The 16,605-nt window shown below is 40.4% G+C and overlaps 1 protein-coding gene and 1 long non-coding RNA gene across 2 annotated transcripts in view; one reads left to right on the top strand and one right to left on the bottom strand.

The window, feature by feature from the left end:
* The first annotated feature begins 9,379 nt into the window (after positions 1-9,379).
* On the top strand, positions 9,380-10,075 carry LOC125355602 (60S ribosomal protein L29-like). Its single transcript, XM_048352050.1, is given in 3 exon segments — positions 9,380-9,810; positions 9,812-9,939; positions 10,048-10,075. Coding segments are annotated over 2 exon segments (441 nt in total). The 5' UTR covers positions 9,380-9,432; the 3' UTR covers positions 9,875-9,939; positions 10,048-10,075.
* Positions 10,076-15,821: 5,746 nt separating this feature from the next.
* The window catches only part of LOC125355605, a 29,284-nt gene continuing 28,500 nt past the window's right edge, over positions 15,822-16,605 (bottom strand). The window contains exon 3 of the long non-coding RNA XR_007211691.1: positions 15,822-16,111. This is a non-coding gene — a long non-coding RNA (uncharacterized LOC125355605). The remainder of the gene's footprint in view (positions 16,112-16,605) is intronic.

Below are 16,605 nucleotides of genomic sequence, written 5' to 3' on the forward strand. Positions count from 1 at the left end.
ATATTATGTATTTGATACATCTGCATGATAAAATTATTACATTGAAATGTTTCCTTTTTTTTTGAGTGTGTGCTGGTACTGGGTATTCTCACTTGGCTTTCTCCTCGAGGCTGGTGCTCTACCACCTGAGCCACAATTCCATTTCTGGTGTTTTGGTGGTTAGTATACATAATATATGATTCAAAGGAGTGGCAAAGAACACTAAACAGTGAATGTTTTTTCTCATACATAGATGTTAGATCTAAAATAGAAACATGTAAACAGGATCTCTCTCAAACATACACATATGTGTGTATGTACATATGACCAAACTGACTAAAGTATAGCATATGTAGGGGTAAGATTCCATGATGCAATGCCTTTGAACAATTAGTTTAATAAAATGAGTATCAGGAAGCTGAAACATGGGAGGAGGGTGGACAAATGGGAAGAGGAATAGTGGGTGAATATTGTCATAATAGTCAATGTATCTAAATAAAAATGGAACTAAAATTTGAGGGATGGGTGACTTGGATCAAGATGCATTACACACATAGGGAAATTGTTAAATTGAAAACCCCTTGTATAACTACTTGAAGATAACAATTTTTAAAATGAAAAAAATGATTGTTTTCTATATTAGGTCTATGTTTTTGTTTCAGATGAGAGGCTCTATATGGTTCGTGCTACTCTTTCTTGGTTGGAATCAGAAGTGCCATGACCTAAACTTCTATGAGGAATAAGTAAATATTCATTCTTTGAAAAATAAATGCAATAGAAAGGAGTCTCCTGATAAACAATTATTTATGGGCTTATTGCATTCAGCAACTTTGTTCCAGCCTATCTTTTGAAGGATATGTGTAGCAAAATAGATACTGTGATGTCTTCATCATGTCTTCAAATGCTTTCTTCAAGTCTTGGACAATAGGAATACTGTGTCTTTTCAGAGTAAAGGGAAAACACATTTATTGTCCACTATAATATGTTTGGGTTTCCTAAGTTCCTTTTCCTTTAGGGCTTTCCAGCATGAGAGCTGTAGGCTGCTTTGTATCACCTGTTGTCTCAGAGCATGTTGAATCCATGGAATAAAATGATTACTTTTTTCTACTGCTGTTTTTGTAAAGAATGAGTATCCTTGGCCTCTGACCCACCCATGAGACTGGGGAGTCCAGCCTGTTAGTTTGCAAGTAAAGAAAATCTCACATCGTTCCTAGTTTCTTTGTATAGTCTTCTTCCTTGCATGAAGTATGCTAGATCTCTGTATCAATCTAGGTAGAATTACTAGAAGAAAATCGGCCTGTTTCTTCAACTTATGTGGCTGAAGGAGTAGTTTTAACCATTTTTAAAATGATTTTTATGTTTTAACCATGTTTTTATGTTTTAGGCCAGAATTGGTAGTCTGCAGGGAAGGCAATCAGAAAGAAAAGATAGGTTTACTATTAGGAGTGTGAGGACAAATTGGGGCATGTGAAATTGAGTTGGGATCCACAATGATAGACTGCAATTCATGTCAGTTACCAGTGCCTTCAACCCTGAGGCAGTGAGAAGCTAAACTCTTCACCATGGGGCTAAAAAAGTCTGGCCCAAGAGTGAGAGAAGGTAAAGAAAGTGCCAGGGGAAGTTGGGTTATTTGCCTATCTGTGAAGTAAACCAGCATAATGATAAACTGCCTACTTACCACTCCTGTTTCTGAAGTGGAAAAAAATCTGCATGCTCCCATCTCCCAATAGGAGAGAGAGAGAGAGAGAGAGACAGAGACAGACAGAGACAGAGACAGAGAGACAGAGAGACAGAGACAGAGACACAGAGAGAGACAGAGACAAAGAGACAGAGAGAGACAGAGACAGGGAGACGGGGAGACAGAGAGACAGATACAGAGACTCACAGACAGACACAAACACAGACAGACAGACACACACACACACACACACACACACACACACACACACACACAGAATCAGTCTTCAATCCTAACTTTAATTCAGAGGACTAAATTCTTAAAAGAGTTCATCTGGGTAAAGTTGACCCATCACAAAGCCACTAAAACAGCCTATGGGAGGAGAGGAGGGGAAGGGAGAAGTTTGCAGGATCATTGTTAATCCTGTGTCTGTTACTGTCAATTGGATATTGCCCTGCTGTCACCTATTGTTTCTGGTTACATTGTACTGTGCTGACCTGGTGATTTTTTTGCTTTGTAGTGGCAATGCAGAAAAGAAGAATAACCCTTCTAATCCAACTAGAAATGAGAAAGAAAAGCACGAACCCAATCACTTCCTCCATTTATTTCCCAGCCATATTTTCTCATTATCAACCCTTGGTCAGTGTTTTCCCACTTTCATTCTCCTCATTACCTCATTAACTTCAAGGCAAGTGCCTTCCACGTGTGGCAACATCAAAGCTGGCAGGGGAAAAATTAGTAGATCATGGATCAGCTATAAGGAAACTAGAAGTGCAAAGTCAACATTTCATTTTAGAAGTTGCTAGGCACTAGTAGCATTGTAATCCTAGCAACTCAGGAGGCCGAGAACTGAAGATCATGGTTTAAAGCCAGCCTGGGCAGAAAAGTCCCCAAGCCTCTTATTTCTAAGTAGCACAAAGCTGGAAGTAGAGGTGTGGTTCAAGGGGGGTAGATCACCAGCCTTGAGCAAGAAAGTGAAGGCTTTTTTTTTTTTTTCTTTTCTGAATTCAAATCCCAGTACTGGCACAAAAACAAAAACAAAAAAGAAATTGCTAAAGAAATATCAGAAAATGATGGAGTGTGAGTGACTGTCAATGTTTGTTTTGTTTTACTTTTTGCTTAGCTTTCTGAGAAGATTTGTTTGGTATATATTTGGCCCCTTTTGTTCTTGATAATCTGTTAGACGGCAAAGGACCAGTCAAGATGATACTTCGAATCACATGGTTTTTTTTTTTTTTGGCCAGTCCTGGGCCTTGGACTCAGGGCCTGAGCACTGTCCCTGGCTTCTTCCTGCTCAAGGCTAGCACTCTGCCACTTGAGCCACAGCGCCGCTTCTGGCCGTTTTCTGTATATGTGGTGCTGGGGAATCGAACCTAGGGCCTCGTGTATCCGAGGCAGGCACTCTTGCCACTAGGCTATATCCCCAGCCCGAATCACATGGTTTTAAGAGAGGTGTCCATTCTTGCTCTATGCAACAGAGTAGAAATGCATTTAGGTAAAGCTGGTGTCTGAATTGCTCCCAAAGTTGACAAAGGAAGACTATAATATGACCCACAACTGCTCTTATGATTTTGGAATACTATAGATCCATAAAATTCTTCCCTTTCATTCTGTAAATTGCTGTCACACTTTCTTAGAAACAGAAAGGGGAAGAAAACATACTTTCTATGCCTTTCATTTCTCATGCTAGCTTGTGCCTGGTTAAAGCAACTGGTAGCCTCTAGCCTGGACAACACATTTCTATGTGTCTCTGAGATGAATCTTCCAGTGTCTTACAAAATGAAACCATAGGACAAACAAGCCAAAGTATAGACTACCTTTTAGTATTAATTCAATATAATAATAGAACTTAGACTGACACAAATCACTGAAATTAAAGTCAGCCACTCATTGCAGTCTACCAGAAATAATATTGTCTTAAAATAGTTTTATTTATGCATTCATAATATTCAATTCATATCCTAAGAATCTAGGGATATTGGGGAAGGGTTGAATTGGGAGGGATAAGGGAGAATGATGAAAGGAGTGCCATTGATCAAGATGTATTATACTCATAAATTGACATGTTGAATGGAAACTTCTTTGTACAGTTACTTAAAGATAATAAAGATACAACTTTAAAATAATAAGTTTAAAAATATAATATTATTCTCACCATTACGGTATTGTACAAAAGGGAACCATAAGATCTCACAAATTTAAAAAAAAATGAAAAAGCAACTAGATTTTCAGAATTACTAACACCTATTTCTTATCTTTTATCTAGGAAATGAAGCAGCTACATATTTATCTCATCTCAATTATGCATTAATCTTTTGGTACTTAAATCCTCACTTAAATTAGTTAATCAATAGCTGGATTTTTCTGAGAAGTCATGGCATATACTGACCAAATAAAGACTACAGAAACTGAATCAAATGACTACAGTTTCCAAATCAAGTCAGAGAATAGGAGACAGTAATACACTTAGGAGTTCATGTTCTCATTGCAATATATTTTTGGAAGACAAAAACCTCTTGTGGGCAGGCTCTTTCTTGCCTTGCAAGATCTTGGCGGCGGGGGGGGGGGGGGGGGAGCTGAGTAATTACTGAGTGAGAAACACAGAGAATGTCTGAAATACTTTTTTATTTTTTTGCCAGTCCTGAGGCTTGAACTCATGGCCTGAGTGCTGTCCCTGGCTTCTTTTTGGTCAAGGCTAGCCCTCTACCACTTGAGCCACAGCGCCACTCTTGGCTTTTTCTATATATGTGGTGCTGAGAAATCGAACCCAGGGCTTCACATATATGAGGCAAGCACTCTACCACTAGGCCATATTTGCAGCCCCTGCAATGCTTTAACTTTACAAAAGAAGTTTCCAGGTTGCAGAGGACAAGGAGACAATGACTGATCTTCCTGACAGCAGGATTGTGTCTTGGCAATGGCTATGATGCTTGATGACCCTTCACACCTCAGGGAACAAAGAAGTCAGTAGAACAAGGTGAACATGTTACAGAGGGAGCACAAAAGGAAGATGACAAGGTGACAAGTTAAACACAATCCACGTAGTAAGAACCCTGCCAGCAGCCTCCTCCGCAGCACACCTACGAACACCTGCCCTTTTTTTCATGAGTTACAGAGAGCCACATTGTAACTCCTTCTCTTCCTGGGTAAATGAAGGCAGAGGACACGTTCCTGGGTGTCTGGGAGGACGAAATCTCACTGGACAATGCATCCTGCCAGCTTCCATTTGCTATTAGCAATCTTTTGTTACTCCCTAAATCTTGGTTATTCAGGTCTCCCAATTTTACTTCCTGTCTTTTCTCGTTCCACTCACAAATCTCAACTGAGTTAACAGATTCAAGTAGACACTGTTATGGAGCTAGCTATGTTAGGGAAGTCTGTGTGGAGACCACCTTAACAAGAAGGCTCATTGGAGCCAACTTTCAGAGACAAGAGTTCAGTGAGCCAACTGTGCTAGTCCTTCCGTCTTCACGAGAGAGCTTACCTGCATTTCCAGGCTACAGTTACTGGCATGGGGATCTCTGATGTCTGACCTAGTGAGAGGAGGGTACGTTCTGCACTCTCTCATTGTTCATCCGTTTTGCCTTCCCTTCACTTCCACAATTGAAGAGAACCTTTTAATCCAAGGGTTTCTTTCTGTCTAATAATGAAAAAAATAGTAGTAGAGTGAATAAGACAATGGGATTCAAATAACTTAATGTAAATGAGTTATTCATTTCAGTTCGTCTAATGGAAGAAATGTGATACTTAAATAGAGATCTGAGAAAGGAAAATCCATCAATGAAGGCTTGAAAGAGATGAGGAGCAAGGGGTGGGAGGAAACAATTATTTTCTTAACAAGTAACATTTGTGTGAGGTATTTCCTCCTGTAGATGTCAGATAAAGAGGATTGAATTAATGATTTTGAGTTTATATTATGATCACTGGTCAGAGCAAGACTTTCCTTCCTTTAAAACTTTTTTCCATTTTATTTCCATTCCTCTTTTTAATTTTTTTAAATCTTACCTTCCCACTGGTAGCTTTTCTAATGCATTAAATTTGTATCTTTTTGTTCACATTGTGTTCTTGCAAAATGCACACTATTTTATGTACATATAATTAATATAACTAATATGTATGTATGTATGTTTCAATCATGTTTTAAATCTCTTTATACTCAAGACCATATTTAAGATCCATGAAGTTGAGTGTACAGCTACTTCCTGGCCTCTATGTCGCAAGGATTACTGTATCTCCAGTGACATAGTCCAGATTTCTTCTAGTTACTTCATGTCAAATGATGCTGAAATCAACATCCATGGTATGACTCCTAGACTGTATGAGAACCTTTTTAGGCTTACTGCCTAAGGATAGAATGACTGGAAATAAAGACCAAATATTATATTCTGGGTTGTTTTCCTGAAGTGTGTGTGTGTGTGTGTGTGTGTGTGTGTGTGTGTGTGTGTGTGTGCGCGCACACACACACATGCTGCTTCTGGGGTTTGAACTCAGGACTAGGTGTTTTCCCTGAGTTTTTCTACTCAAGGCTAGTGCCCTACCACTTGGGCCATAGATCCACTTCCACTTTTTTTGGCAGTAAATTGTTGATGTTAAGAGGCGCGTGGACTTTGGGGCCTGGGCTAGTTTTGAACCTTGATTCTCAGCCTCCTCAGTAGCTAAGATGACAGATGTGAGCCAATAATGCCTGGCTTGCAACCTCCTTAATTTTTAGGTTGGTGTTATTGCCATCCTACCTTACAGGTAAATGATTAGAAGGATGAAACATAGTCACATAATGAGTAAATAGTGGACACTGGGTTTAACTAGTATTCTTCCCTGTCCTCTGTGTGCCATCACAAGGCTCCACAAACCCAGACTATCCTGAAATTAAAAGTACTGTACTGGGGTTAGACTCATTGTACTGCATTTCCTGGAGCAACTTCTCTTTCCCTGAAGCACCAATCCAGGCAGCCAGGCTCAGGATGGGAGAGTTACTAATTCTTTGCTGGCTGACAACAACTTGAACGATCCCATTTAGTGGTTTTCTGGTGAACTAAAATTACATATGTGCATTCAAATTAAGGGCAAGCAAATGACTTACTAGCAAAAGGTCTTAGAGATGATTTTCCCAGCTGATTGGCCCCTAGAGATTCCTCCTTAATACATCTTCTAATTCTCTCTCTTATATGTCAGGCATAAAAAAAACTTGAACCCCCACACCCCATCCCTATTCTAGGACTTTTTAGACAATTTCCCACATGATTATTTAGGCAACCTGCCCCCACAGACAATGCCAATGTCAACTGGGTACATGAAAAAAAATGTCTTTACATTGCTAATAAAGTATTAGGAAGTAAGAGTGAGTCAGAGGCCGATTGATTGCCAGCACTAGGAAACCTAGGTGGAACAATTAGCCACAGGAGAATTTTTAGAAGGAAAAAAAAAAAAAAAAAAAACCTCTTGGGATTCCCCAATGGCTATTATATTTTTATTTATTTTTCAATGAGCAGCAAAGTGTGCTTTTCTACTGAAAAATCAGTGAGTTAATTTTAAGCAGAAACCTGGGTTAGAGTTGTTCTCCCTGTGACAAAGAGCTCTGATATGTTTGATATCAGCAGAATTCCTCTGGGCTGTAGAACAGTGACGTATATGCCAAGGTCTTGTCCAAAAGCTATCAGGCTGTTAAACCTCGAGGACAAAGGAAACTATAACGGGTCTTAGAATACTAACTTCACATTGGTCTTATATTTAGTCGTTTGGATGAAAAACCTGAAATATGATATCCTCTTGATATTTTTTTCCTGTGATATTTCCTCTTCTGGTGCTTGATGGAGGCAGGTTGGAGCACAGGAATGGCATTTTGCCTGCCTTTGCTGGATAGTCTAGAAAGAAAGGAGGATTCTCTTGGAAGAATTCTTCAGTGAATAAGTTCCTTCATACAGTTTTCTAGGTTCCACCCCTAGAATTGCTGATTCAATCCATCTGGAGTGGCATTTGTATTTTGAATATGAATTTCTATTTCTCACATGTTCCTTACATGTTCCTAGGTGATGTTCGTCACACTCAGAGAAACAGCTCTACAGGGCATCATTTAATCTCTTTTGAGACAGTGATCTGAACCTCTCCACATCTAGTGGAAATAGCTTGATATAACCATTGCCAAGTTAGAGCAGGTGATGAGCAGCTTTTGAAATATTGTCAAGACTTCTGTTCTGTCTCCACAAAGTTTTACCTTCTAGTAACAACCACCCACAACAGAGGAAAAACAGAAGCCTAGAAAATAGAGAATAGGAAAAGCTTATCTAGACATTTATTTTCCCCATTCTTATCAGGGCTTAAAACTGTAGAAAGGCCAGGTCACATAAATGACCTAAAATGAAAACAAGCTTGATGTGTTTGTGGTGGCACATCATAATTTTTTTTAGCAGAATGCAGTAGATAAAGAACAAATGAGAGTTCAGATATGGATTCATTCATTCTTCTTTCTTCCAGGAGTAATTGTGAGTTATTGAACACTTTCTGTTTGCTATGAAATGTGCTGATAACTTTATATGGATTGTCTCATGCGATCCTAGAGATAATCTGATCAGATTGGTGTTATTTTTATTGCCATTTGATAGCTAGAGAAACCAAAACATAGGCAGAGAAGTCCATGCTTGTTCATAAAAGAAGAGGTGGAATTAGAATTGCCTACACAAACGGTTTCCAACTACATGATACTGGAAAACAACAAAGTATTCTCTTCACTGTTTATATTCTACAAATTGACTTTCTCCCAGAGATAAAGTGAAAATAAAGAATAGATTTATTGAGTGCCACAGAGAAAAGATGTAATATGACTATGCAATATGACTCTGAAATACCTTAGTGTTTATTCTCCTTTTCTACATCTAACCCATGGCTATATATTGCTATTTTATTATCAATTTCATTCTTTGTAGTTCTGTTTTTTGAAAATTTTTTTCCTTGTCCTCAAAACCATCATGTATTACTTTTACTTGATGAAATTAAAGCAACTACTCAAACTTCATTTGAGCATGTAACCTTTAGATAGAAGTCCTGATGACAGACAGTAATGAAAGAAGCTGACTTCAGATCTGGTGCTCCAGCCCCCATTGCTGTGGTCCAGGCTGCTGCTGCCAACTGCATTGGCAGCTGACTTACCAGAGGAACTCCAGTTTTTCTACACCATAGCTTATTGGGTAGATGCCTTTCATATTCCCAGATCCAAATTTGGGTGAATCTCATTAATATTGTGTAGGGATGCCAAGGAAGTACAATTGCAGATTGCTTTTTTTCTCCTAGCTGCAGCAACTATAATAATTAACAGACATCATTTGGTTCCTTCATTGTGTCATAGATATGGAGACCCAAGGTCACTATCTGACTCCATCCCTCTACTTAAGAATGGACTTCAGAAGGCAAGTAACAAGGCTGACAATTATTTTAAATCCAATGCAATTTTTTTTTTTACTGAGAGAAAAATCATTTCTAAACGGTAGCATATTTTTATTGTAATAAATTAATGGTACCTGGGTTTGATAGCATATTCCTTTACTCCTATTTCTGAGGTGGAGGTAGGAAAAATCAAAGTTTGAGGCTTGCCTAGGCAAAAGCATGAGACCCTGTCCTATCTAAACAAGACACTAACAGCAAAAGGAATATAAAGCCCTGTCTTTAGTCTCTAATACAAGGAGGAGGAGGAGGAGGAGGAGAAGAAGAAGAAAGAAAGAAAAAAAAGACTCTTCCCCTTCCGGTCCCAGGCGCAGCGGCTCCTGTGGGCTGGCGGTTCAGACATGGCCAAGTCCAAGAACCACACCACGCACAACCAGTCCCGGAAATGGCACAGAAATGGCATCAAGAAACCCAGATCACAAAGATACGAATCTTTAAAGGGGGTAGACCCCAAGTTCCTGCGGAACATGCGTTTTGCCAAGAAGCACAACAAGAAGGGCTTTAAGAAGATGCAGGCGAACAACGCCAAGGCCCTGAGCACGCGGGCCGAGGCCATCAAGACGCTGGCGAAGCCCAAAGTCGTGAGCAACAAACGCAAACTGCCCGAGCAGCCCACCCGCAAGCTGCAGCTCCTCGCCTTCATCGCCCACCCCAAGCTCGGGAAGCGCATCCGTGCCTACATGGCCAAGGGCCGCAGGCTTGCCACGCCCAAGGCCCCGCTGGGCCCAGGCCAAGGCCAAGGCCCAAGCCAAGGCCCAGGCTGCAGCTGCAGCCGCTGGCTAGCACTCCAGCTCAGGCCCAGGCCGCAGCCCCTAAGGGAGCCCAGGCTCCAGCCCCTAAGGGAGCCCCTAAGGGAGCCCCTAAGGGATCCCAGGCCGCTGCCACTAAGGGTGCTCAGGCTCCAGCCCCTAAGGGTGTCCAGGCCTCAGCCCCTAAGGGTGCCCCTAAAGGAGCCCAGGCTGCTGCCCCTAAGGGATCCCAAGCTCCAGCCCCTAAGGAAGCCCAGGCCTCATCCCCTAAGGGAGCCCAGGGTCCTGCGAAGGGCCCACAGTGAAGACCCGCGTCTGCCAACGCGAGACGGTGGACTGCTGAGGTTCCCTGGCTGCTGCCTGCGGGGGGGGGGGGGCAGTGGCCCGTGTGGGTGCTCCCAATAAACCTGAGGCGGGATCTGAGGTCAAAAAAAGAAAAGAAAAGAAAGAAAGAAAGAAAGAAAGAAAGAAAGAAAGAAAGAAAGAAAGAAAGAAAGAAAGAAAGAAAGAAAGAAAGAAAGAAAGAAAGAAAGAAAGAAAGAAAGAAAGAAAGAAAGAAAGAAAGAAAGAAAGAGAAAGGAAAAAGAAAATGATTGGTGATAGCACTCATATTTGCTCACTCTTTTATGGTTGAGAACTACATGACTAGATGATTTTCAGGTCCTTTCCCACAAACGTCTTTCAACTATCTCTTTGATGGTCGTGTGTGTGTGGTGTGTGTGTGTGTGTGTGTGCACGCGCGCCAGTCCTGAGACCTGAATTGAGCTTTTTTGTTCAGGTTACGTAAAGCCTACTACTTTAGTCACAGCTCCACTTCTGGCTTTTTAGTGTTTACCTGGAGATGGGTCTCATAGACTTTCCTGCTCGAGATGGCTTTGAGCTGCCAACCTCTTATCTCAGTTTTCTAAGTAGCTAGGCTTATAGGTGCGAAACACTGGCAGGCTGGGAATATGGCCTAGTGGCAAGAGGGCTTGCCTTGTATATATGAAACACTGATGCCCGGCTAGTCTTAGACTTTTACCCAATAGACGTTATTATATTCTTTGTGAATTTACTGCTTTGAACAATGAGTAATTATTCACAATTACTTCTGTGTTTTGTCTATTTCTCTAACCAGAAAAAAAATGGGAGGGGTGTTACAATCATTTCTTAAAGAAGGAAACAAAATTGCTAGCCCCAATCATACATTTCAGCACAACTTTGAGCTTTTTGGAAGCCATCAGTCTGTGCAGTGCCAGCTGGCTGGTGAAGATCTAAGGCAAAGACAAAGACGGCATTAGCTTCGGATGGAGAAGATCTCAGAGAACTCTGGGTCTCAACGGCTCAACTGCTCATGTTTCTGTTGATATTTTGCATCTCTTCCCATTGACTTAATTTCTCTTTCATTTATTTTTTTTGTGTTGTTTCAAAAACCTCACCAACAAATTTATAGAAAAGATTTCTAGTCACCATAAAGAAAATTTAATATTTTCATTACAAGCTCCTTTTAAAACATTTTAGTTACTTGGTATTTATTTTCATTATTCTAGAACAAAGGTGCCCCAAACAAGATATTCTCCCTAAGTCCTATTTTAGCTAGAATGTGGTAAATCACAAGCAAGCATTTATCATTTTTATATGAATGTCTTGGAATTTCCACAGCTCTGTTCTGAGCCAACAAAAATATACAAAGTTGGAAAGCAGGGAATTTTTGAATTCCATTCTTACTTCACAATGTTACTCTTGTGTACATAGACTTGCTTAGCATGGCAGTTGATTTTAAGTAAGATATAGAAATGGAAAGTTGTTTTTTTGTGTGACTAGACAAAAAAGGTAAAAATAGTTCACATGTAATGATACTACATCTCAAGAAAAAGTGATGCCTATGTTATCTCTACAAAGCCTTCCTAGATTTCTCCTAGTACAGGAAGACCAAAAAAGGTCTGGACTCTTCTTGAATTGAGACTGTTTTGTAATTAGGCATTGTGTGTTAGAGTGGAAAGAACACTCAATGGAAAAGCAGGAAACTTACCTTTTTGTCTTGTTTTTCCTGTTACCTGGCTATGTGCCTTAGACCACACCCATTAACTTCTTGGATCCTCAATTCCCTCTTCCTAATGGAAATAAAAAAAAAAAATTAAAGCCACTTCATACATTCTGTGAGGAAAGCTTGTTTAAAGACCCATATAAGATTAAAAATCTTTAAGATTTTTTTTCTGGGTGTGATGGTACATGTCTATAATCTCAGTTACTCTGGATACTAAAGCAGGAAGATCCCACGTTCAAGAGCATCCTGAACTACATAATAATACTATTTTAAAATTTGAAAAACAAGAATAGGAGATCTGGGTTGAGATCTAGCTTAGTGGCAAAGCAATTGCCTAGCTAGTGCAATGTTCTGGATTCAATACCCAGTTACCACCCCCCTTCCCCCCAAAAAAGAAAAAGAAAAGATAAAGATGGGAAAGGATGGGGATATAATTCCGCAGTTGAGCATTCAACTAGAAGGCTGTGAGCTCAATTTCTAGGACATGTCCCATTCAAAGTACATTAAAATAACTTCAAGTTTTTGTTTTTGTTGTTTTACCTGGTCCTGGGGCTTGAACTCAGGGCCTGGGCCCTGTCCCTGATCCACTTAGTGCTCAAGGCTACCACTCTACCACTTGAACCACAGTGCCATTTCCAGCTTTTACTGAGTAGTTTACTGGAGATAAGAGTCTCACAAACCATTTTTCCTAGGTTGGCTTCAAAGCATGATTCTCAGATCTCAGCCTCCTGAGTAGCTAGGATTATAGGGGTGAACCATCAGCCTGGCTAGTTTATTTTTTTTAAGTGTAAAATATTTTACAAATGTCAGAGGTCACTATAACAGTTTTCTACAACTCAGTTAATCTTTGACTACTAGGTGATAAAAGCTGGATAGGATGGCAAGCTTGACAACATGGTATTTACATTATTTGTTTAATAGGACATACATTTTTGCCTAAGAGGACTTGGTGTTTATATTATTTGTTTACACCTGTCTGAGCTTGGTTATCTGTTTGGTTCAGCAAATACTAGTGGGTCTTTTTGGAATGTAAGTTTAGGGAACTTACTGAAGTCCTAGCACTGATGTCAATACTATTCTCTTCTACTCTTCTCTTTTCTGAAAGTTCAGGAAAGACCACACTCACCTGCCTATGTTACCACTAAAATCAAGAATCCAGACTCAGAAAACCATAGTACCTTCTCTTAGATCTAGCTCTTAGGACCAATCCACAAGGCCAAACTTCTGCATTCATTGTCATGACATCTGTACAGTTCTCATTCTGAGCCAGCACTGGCTCTCCCTGGGGTATCACCACACACTATAGAACTTGAGATTAGATATCTGTAAAATTCTGAGGCTATCTCCTTTCACTTAGCCTTTGCTCCATCTTTTTATTCTTATTGAAGCTTGGTTTGGTCTGAGAACATTCCAGCACACCCTGTCTATGTGACCCCACATGCCACAGAGGTGAGATTGGGAAATCCTCCTTCTCAGTGACACTTCTAAAAGCTGCCTGGAGCACCCTTCCTTCAGCCTCCTGGTACATTTTAAGGACTCTACTTCATTCTTGCATGATTTTAGCACCTGATTTACTCTCCTTCATGCCTATCCCTGCAATAACAATTTACTTATTCTTATACTCACATCTGAGTTCCTGATCCCTTTGCTTGTAACATCATTACATCTGCCCAGCCCTTGTCATTCTCTCCCATAGCTATTTTCTACTATCACTACCTGAAAGCTCATTTTCTAACTATGCTCTCTTTATTTTCTGCCAATCTACTTACTATTTCACAACCACAACTTGACAATCTTATTGGTTCTGTACACCATATTTCTGACTCATTTTCACATCCCCAGCCTTCTCCTCCTCCACTGTCCCAACAAACCTCCAACTATGGTGAATCCAATGTATCTCCATGCTAAGTCTGCACTGCTGTGGATAACTCTAGGATTACATGTATGAGCTGCTAGCATCCAGCATCCCACTGCTGTTTTTTTTTTTAAACAGGTCTTGCTATACAGACAAGGTTAGTCTGAAACTCGCCATCTTCCTGCCTTGCAAGATGCTCAGTGTTAGAATGATTGGCATGAGCCTTTATACCCAGCTTATAACCTTCTTTTACAAAATAGACTGAACTCAGAGCAAGCCACCAGCTCATCACCTTCTTGTTCAAGCAGGTTATACTTCTGTCTGGTGTTCACTTTGTTTCTCTATTCTAATTTACCACTCCTGTGCTACTAGTCTATTTGTTTTTCATGTCTCTTTGCTCAGTATCAGTAAAATATACAGTCCACCAAAGCAAGTAGGTATTTCCTTTGTCACCACTATATTCCTGAGTACCAACAGTAGTTGACACAGTTGAGGTACTTCAACAGCTACTCATTTTGTCACCAACCTTAGCATAGAGGCAAATAGACACCAATGTCCAGAGCACAAATATGAACATTAAACAGTGAGAATACACTCAAGAGCCTAGAACCTACAACCAACAGCTAATAGTCTACCTAAGCATTACCAATAATGAAATTCTCATCGCAAAATAAGATTCTCATCAAGTTCTACAAAGAAGCTATGCCCTGTGAGAGGACCCATGATTCTTTGCTGGAGTCAAAATGGCTGACCCATAGTTATTTGGCCTATTTGTCTTGGTTCTTAGCTGCTCATTCTTGGCCCAGCAATCATAATGATGAAAAGGAAGGAAGGACTTTGGAGGCCATTTAGCCTGTTCTCTTCAGCTTTGCAGATGATAACCCAGGAAATAAAATGCTTTCCTCAGATTGAGATTTCATATGCAAAACAGAGATAAGAACCCAAATTGCCTTATTTCTGGTGGCCTCTACCTTCTTCATGGAACCCTAAAAATGAGAAACTGGTTTCAGAGTTCAGTGCTAAGCTACAGTTGTTAAAAGGGCTATAGGTTACAAAAGGAAATCTTATGCATTGCTTACAAAAATTAGAACTTTATCCTGTAATTTAAAACCATAACATTTTAAGGGGAGATTTCCAAGGCTGCTTACTTTTGGGGGGAAAATAATTATATTATAGTCACTGTAGTAACTAGAGATCTAATCAGCCCAACTCTGGGTGTGTGGGGGTGGGGGGGACAGTTGTGGGTTTGAATATGTCAGGTCCAGCCATTTGCCCCAAAGTATCATTGAAGAGATCAGTAGCAGTAAAGGTCAGAAAAAGAAGACTTATTAATGTTACAGCTGTGTTCAGAAAAAGGTCAGAAAGCATTTCAATCATATGTGGAGTACACACATAAACTTTAGGTTTAAATAGAGAAAGAACTGGAGCAGGGGGAGAGAGGTATGTATAATCAAGCAGTGCCAGGGTGACGAGTAGCCTGGTTGATGATTATCTCAGTTCTGGTTCTGCTAGGGGTTCCCAAGTTAGCATTGCTGCCCTTGTTTGAGGGGAACAGTTAATTCCCAAGAGGTGTAGACTCTTCAGCAGTCACGGGGGAGGGAGGGAGGGGGGAGGGCGGGAGGGGGAGAGGTAACAATCTATTCTCTGAAGCTCTTCTGTTCCTTGAGAGTAGTTTCAGCCATTGTCATAAAGATGGTTTTGCTTGGTCTTGTCATTCAGGTATCCAAGGTGACTGTAGGAAGAAGATTCATTGTAAAGGAGACTGGCATTAAAAAGGAGGCTGAGATGCCAAACCTTTCACCTGGCCTTTGTTAAACTGTGAGGAGGTGGTGCTTTTTAGCAAAAGCAGTTTCTAAGCACCTGTTCAAAATGCCAGATAATAGTCCAGCACTTGTGGCTCATGCGTGTACTCCTAGCTATCCAGGAGGCTGAGATCTGAGGATCAAGGTTCAAAGCCAGCCTGGGCAAGAAAGTCCATGAGACTATTATCTCTAATTAACCACCAAAAAGGCAAAAGTGAAGATGTGATTCAGCCTTGAGCAAAAAAAAGCTCAGGCAAAGATCCCAATCCCAGTATTCAAGCCCTAAGAGTCACACACACACACACACACACACACACACACACACGAAGGCAGGAGAAATATACTTTCTTACTTGCTGTATCATCACAAATTCTGATCACTGTACATTATAACAGCATTCCTGACTTCCATGAAGCATTTAGAAATAAATAATGGTCTAGAATGACTTTTCTCCCCCAGCCCTTCTTTTTTTTCTTTCTCATCCCTACTACAAGCTCATGAAATGTCTTCTCTAAGCCTCTTGACACTAATGTAAACAGTTGTTTTGCAATCACTTTAGAATAGGAGGGACTCGAATGTTTTCATTTTCTTAACTCCTTCAGGTCTACTGTTAACTGTCCACATGAGTCATGTCATTGAGCTCATTTGGAGTCAGGAAGTATGGTGGCACATGAGGCTCTTTTCCAAGGAAATCCCACCTGGGCTGTCTAGAAACAGAAATGAGCTCACTAGGGTTAAACGTCTCCATTCATTTTCCTTCTGAGCTCCAACCAGGGCCAAAGGAAATTCCTCTTTGGGATTTATGGCTTTGAACCCATCGGGTATTCTCATTCTGTCTGCTCATACCTTTCTTTACTGGGTACCTGTAGCCAATTCTGAATGTTCAGAATAAGTTCTTATGGTATTTAAAATTCAAAAATGGCCGTGACAGCGGTGTTAGGAAGTTTATAGTCATCAGATTGATAAATGGGTGCAGGCTCCTGGTCATGAATAATTTCTGTCCTTCTAAAGTGCTGTATTTAAAGCACATGGCATAGTCAAACATAAATGAATAAATTCCCAACTCTGTTAAATGAACTTAC

Source organism: Perognathus longimembris, chromosome 7 (genome assembly GCF_023159225.1).
Source record: "Perognathus longimembris pacificus isolate PPM17 chromosome 7, ASM2315922v1, whole genome shotgun sequence".
In the NCBI taxonomy this organism is placed as follows: Eukaryota; Metazoa; Chordata; class Mammalia; order Rodentia; family Heteromyidae; genus Perognathus; species Perognathus longimembris.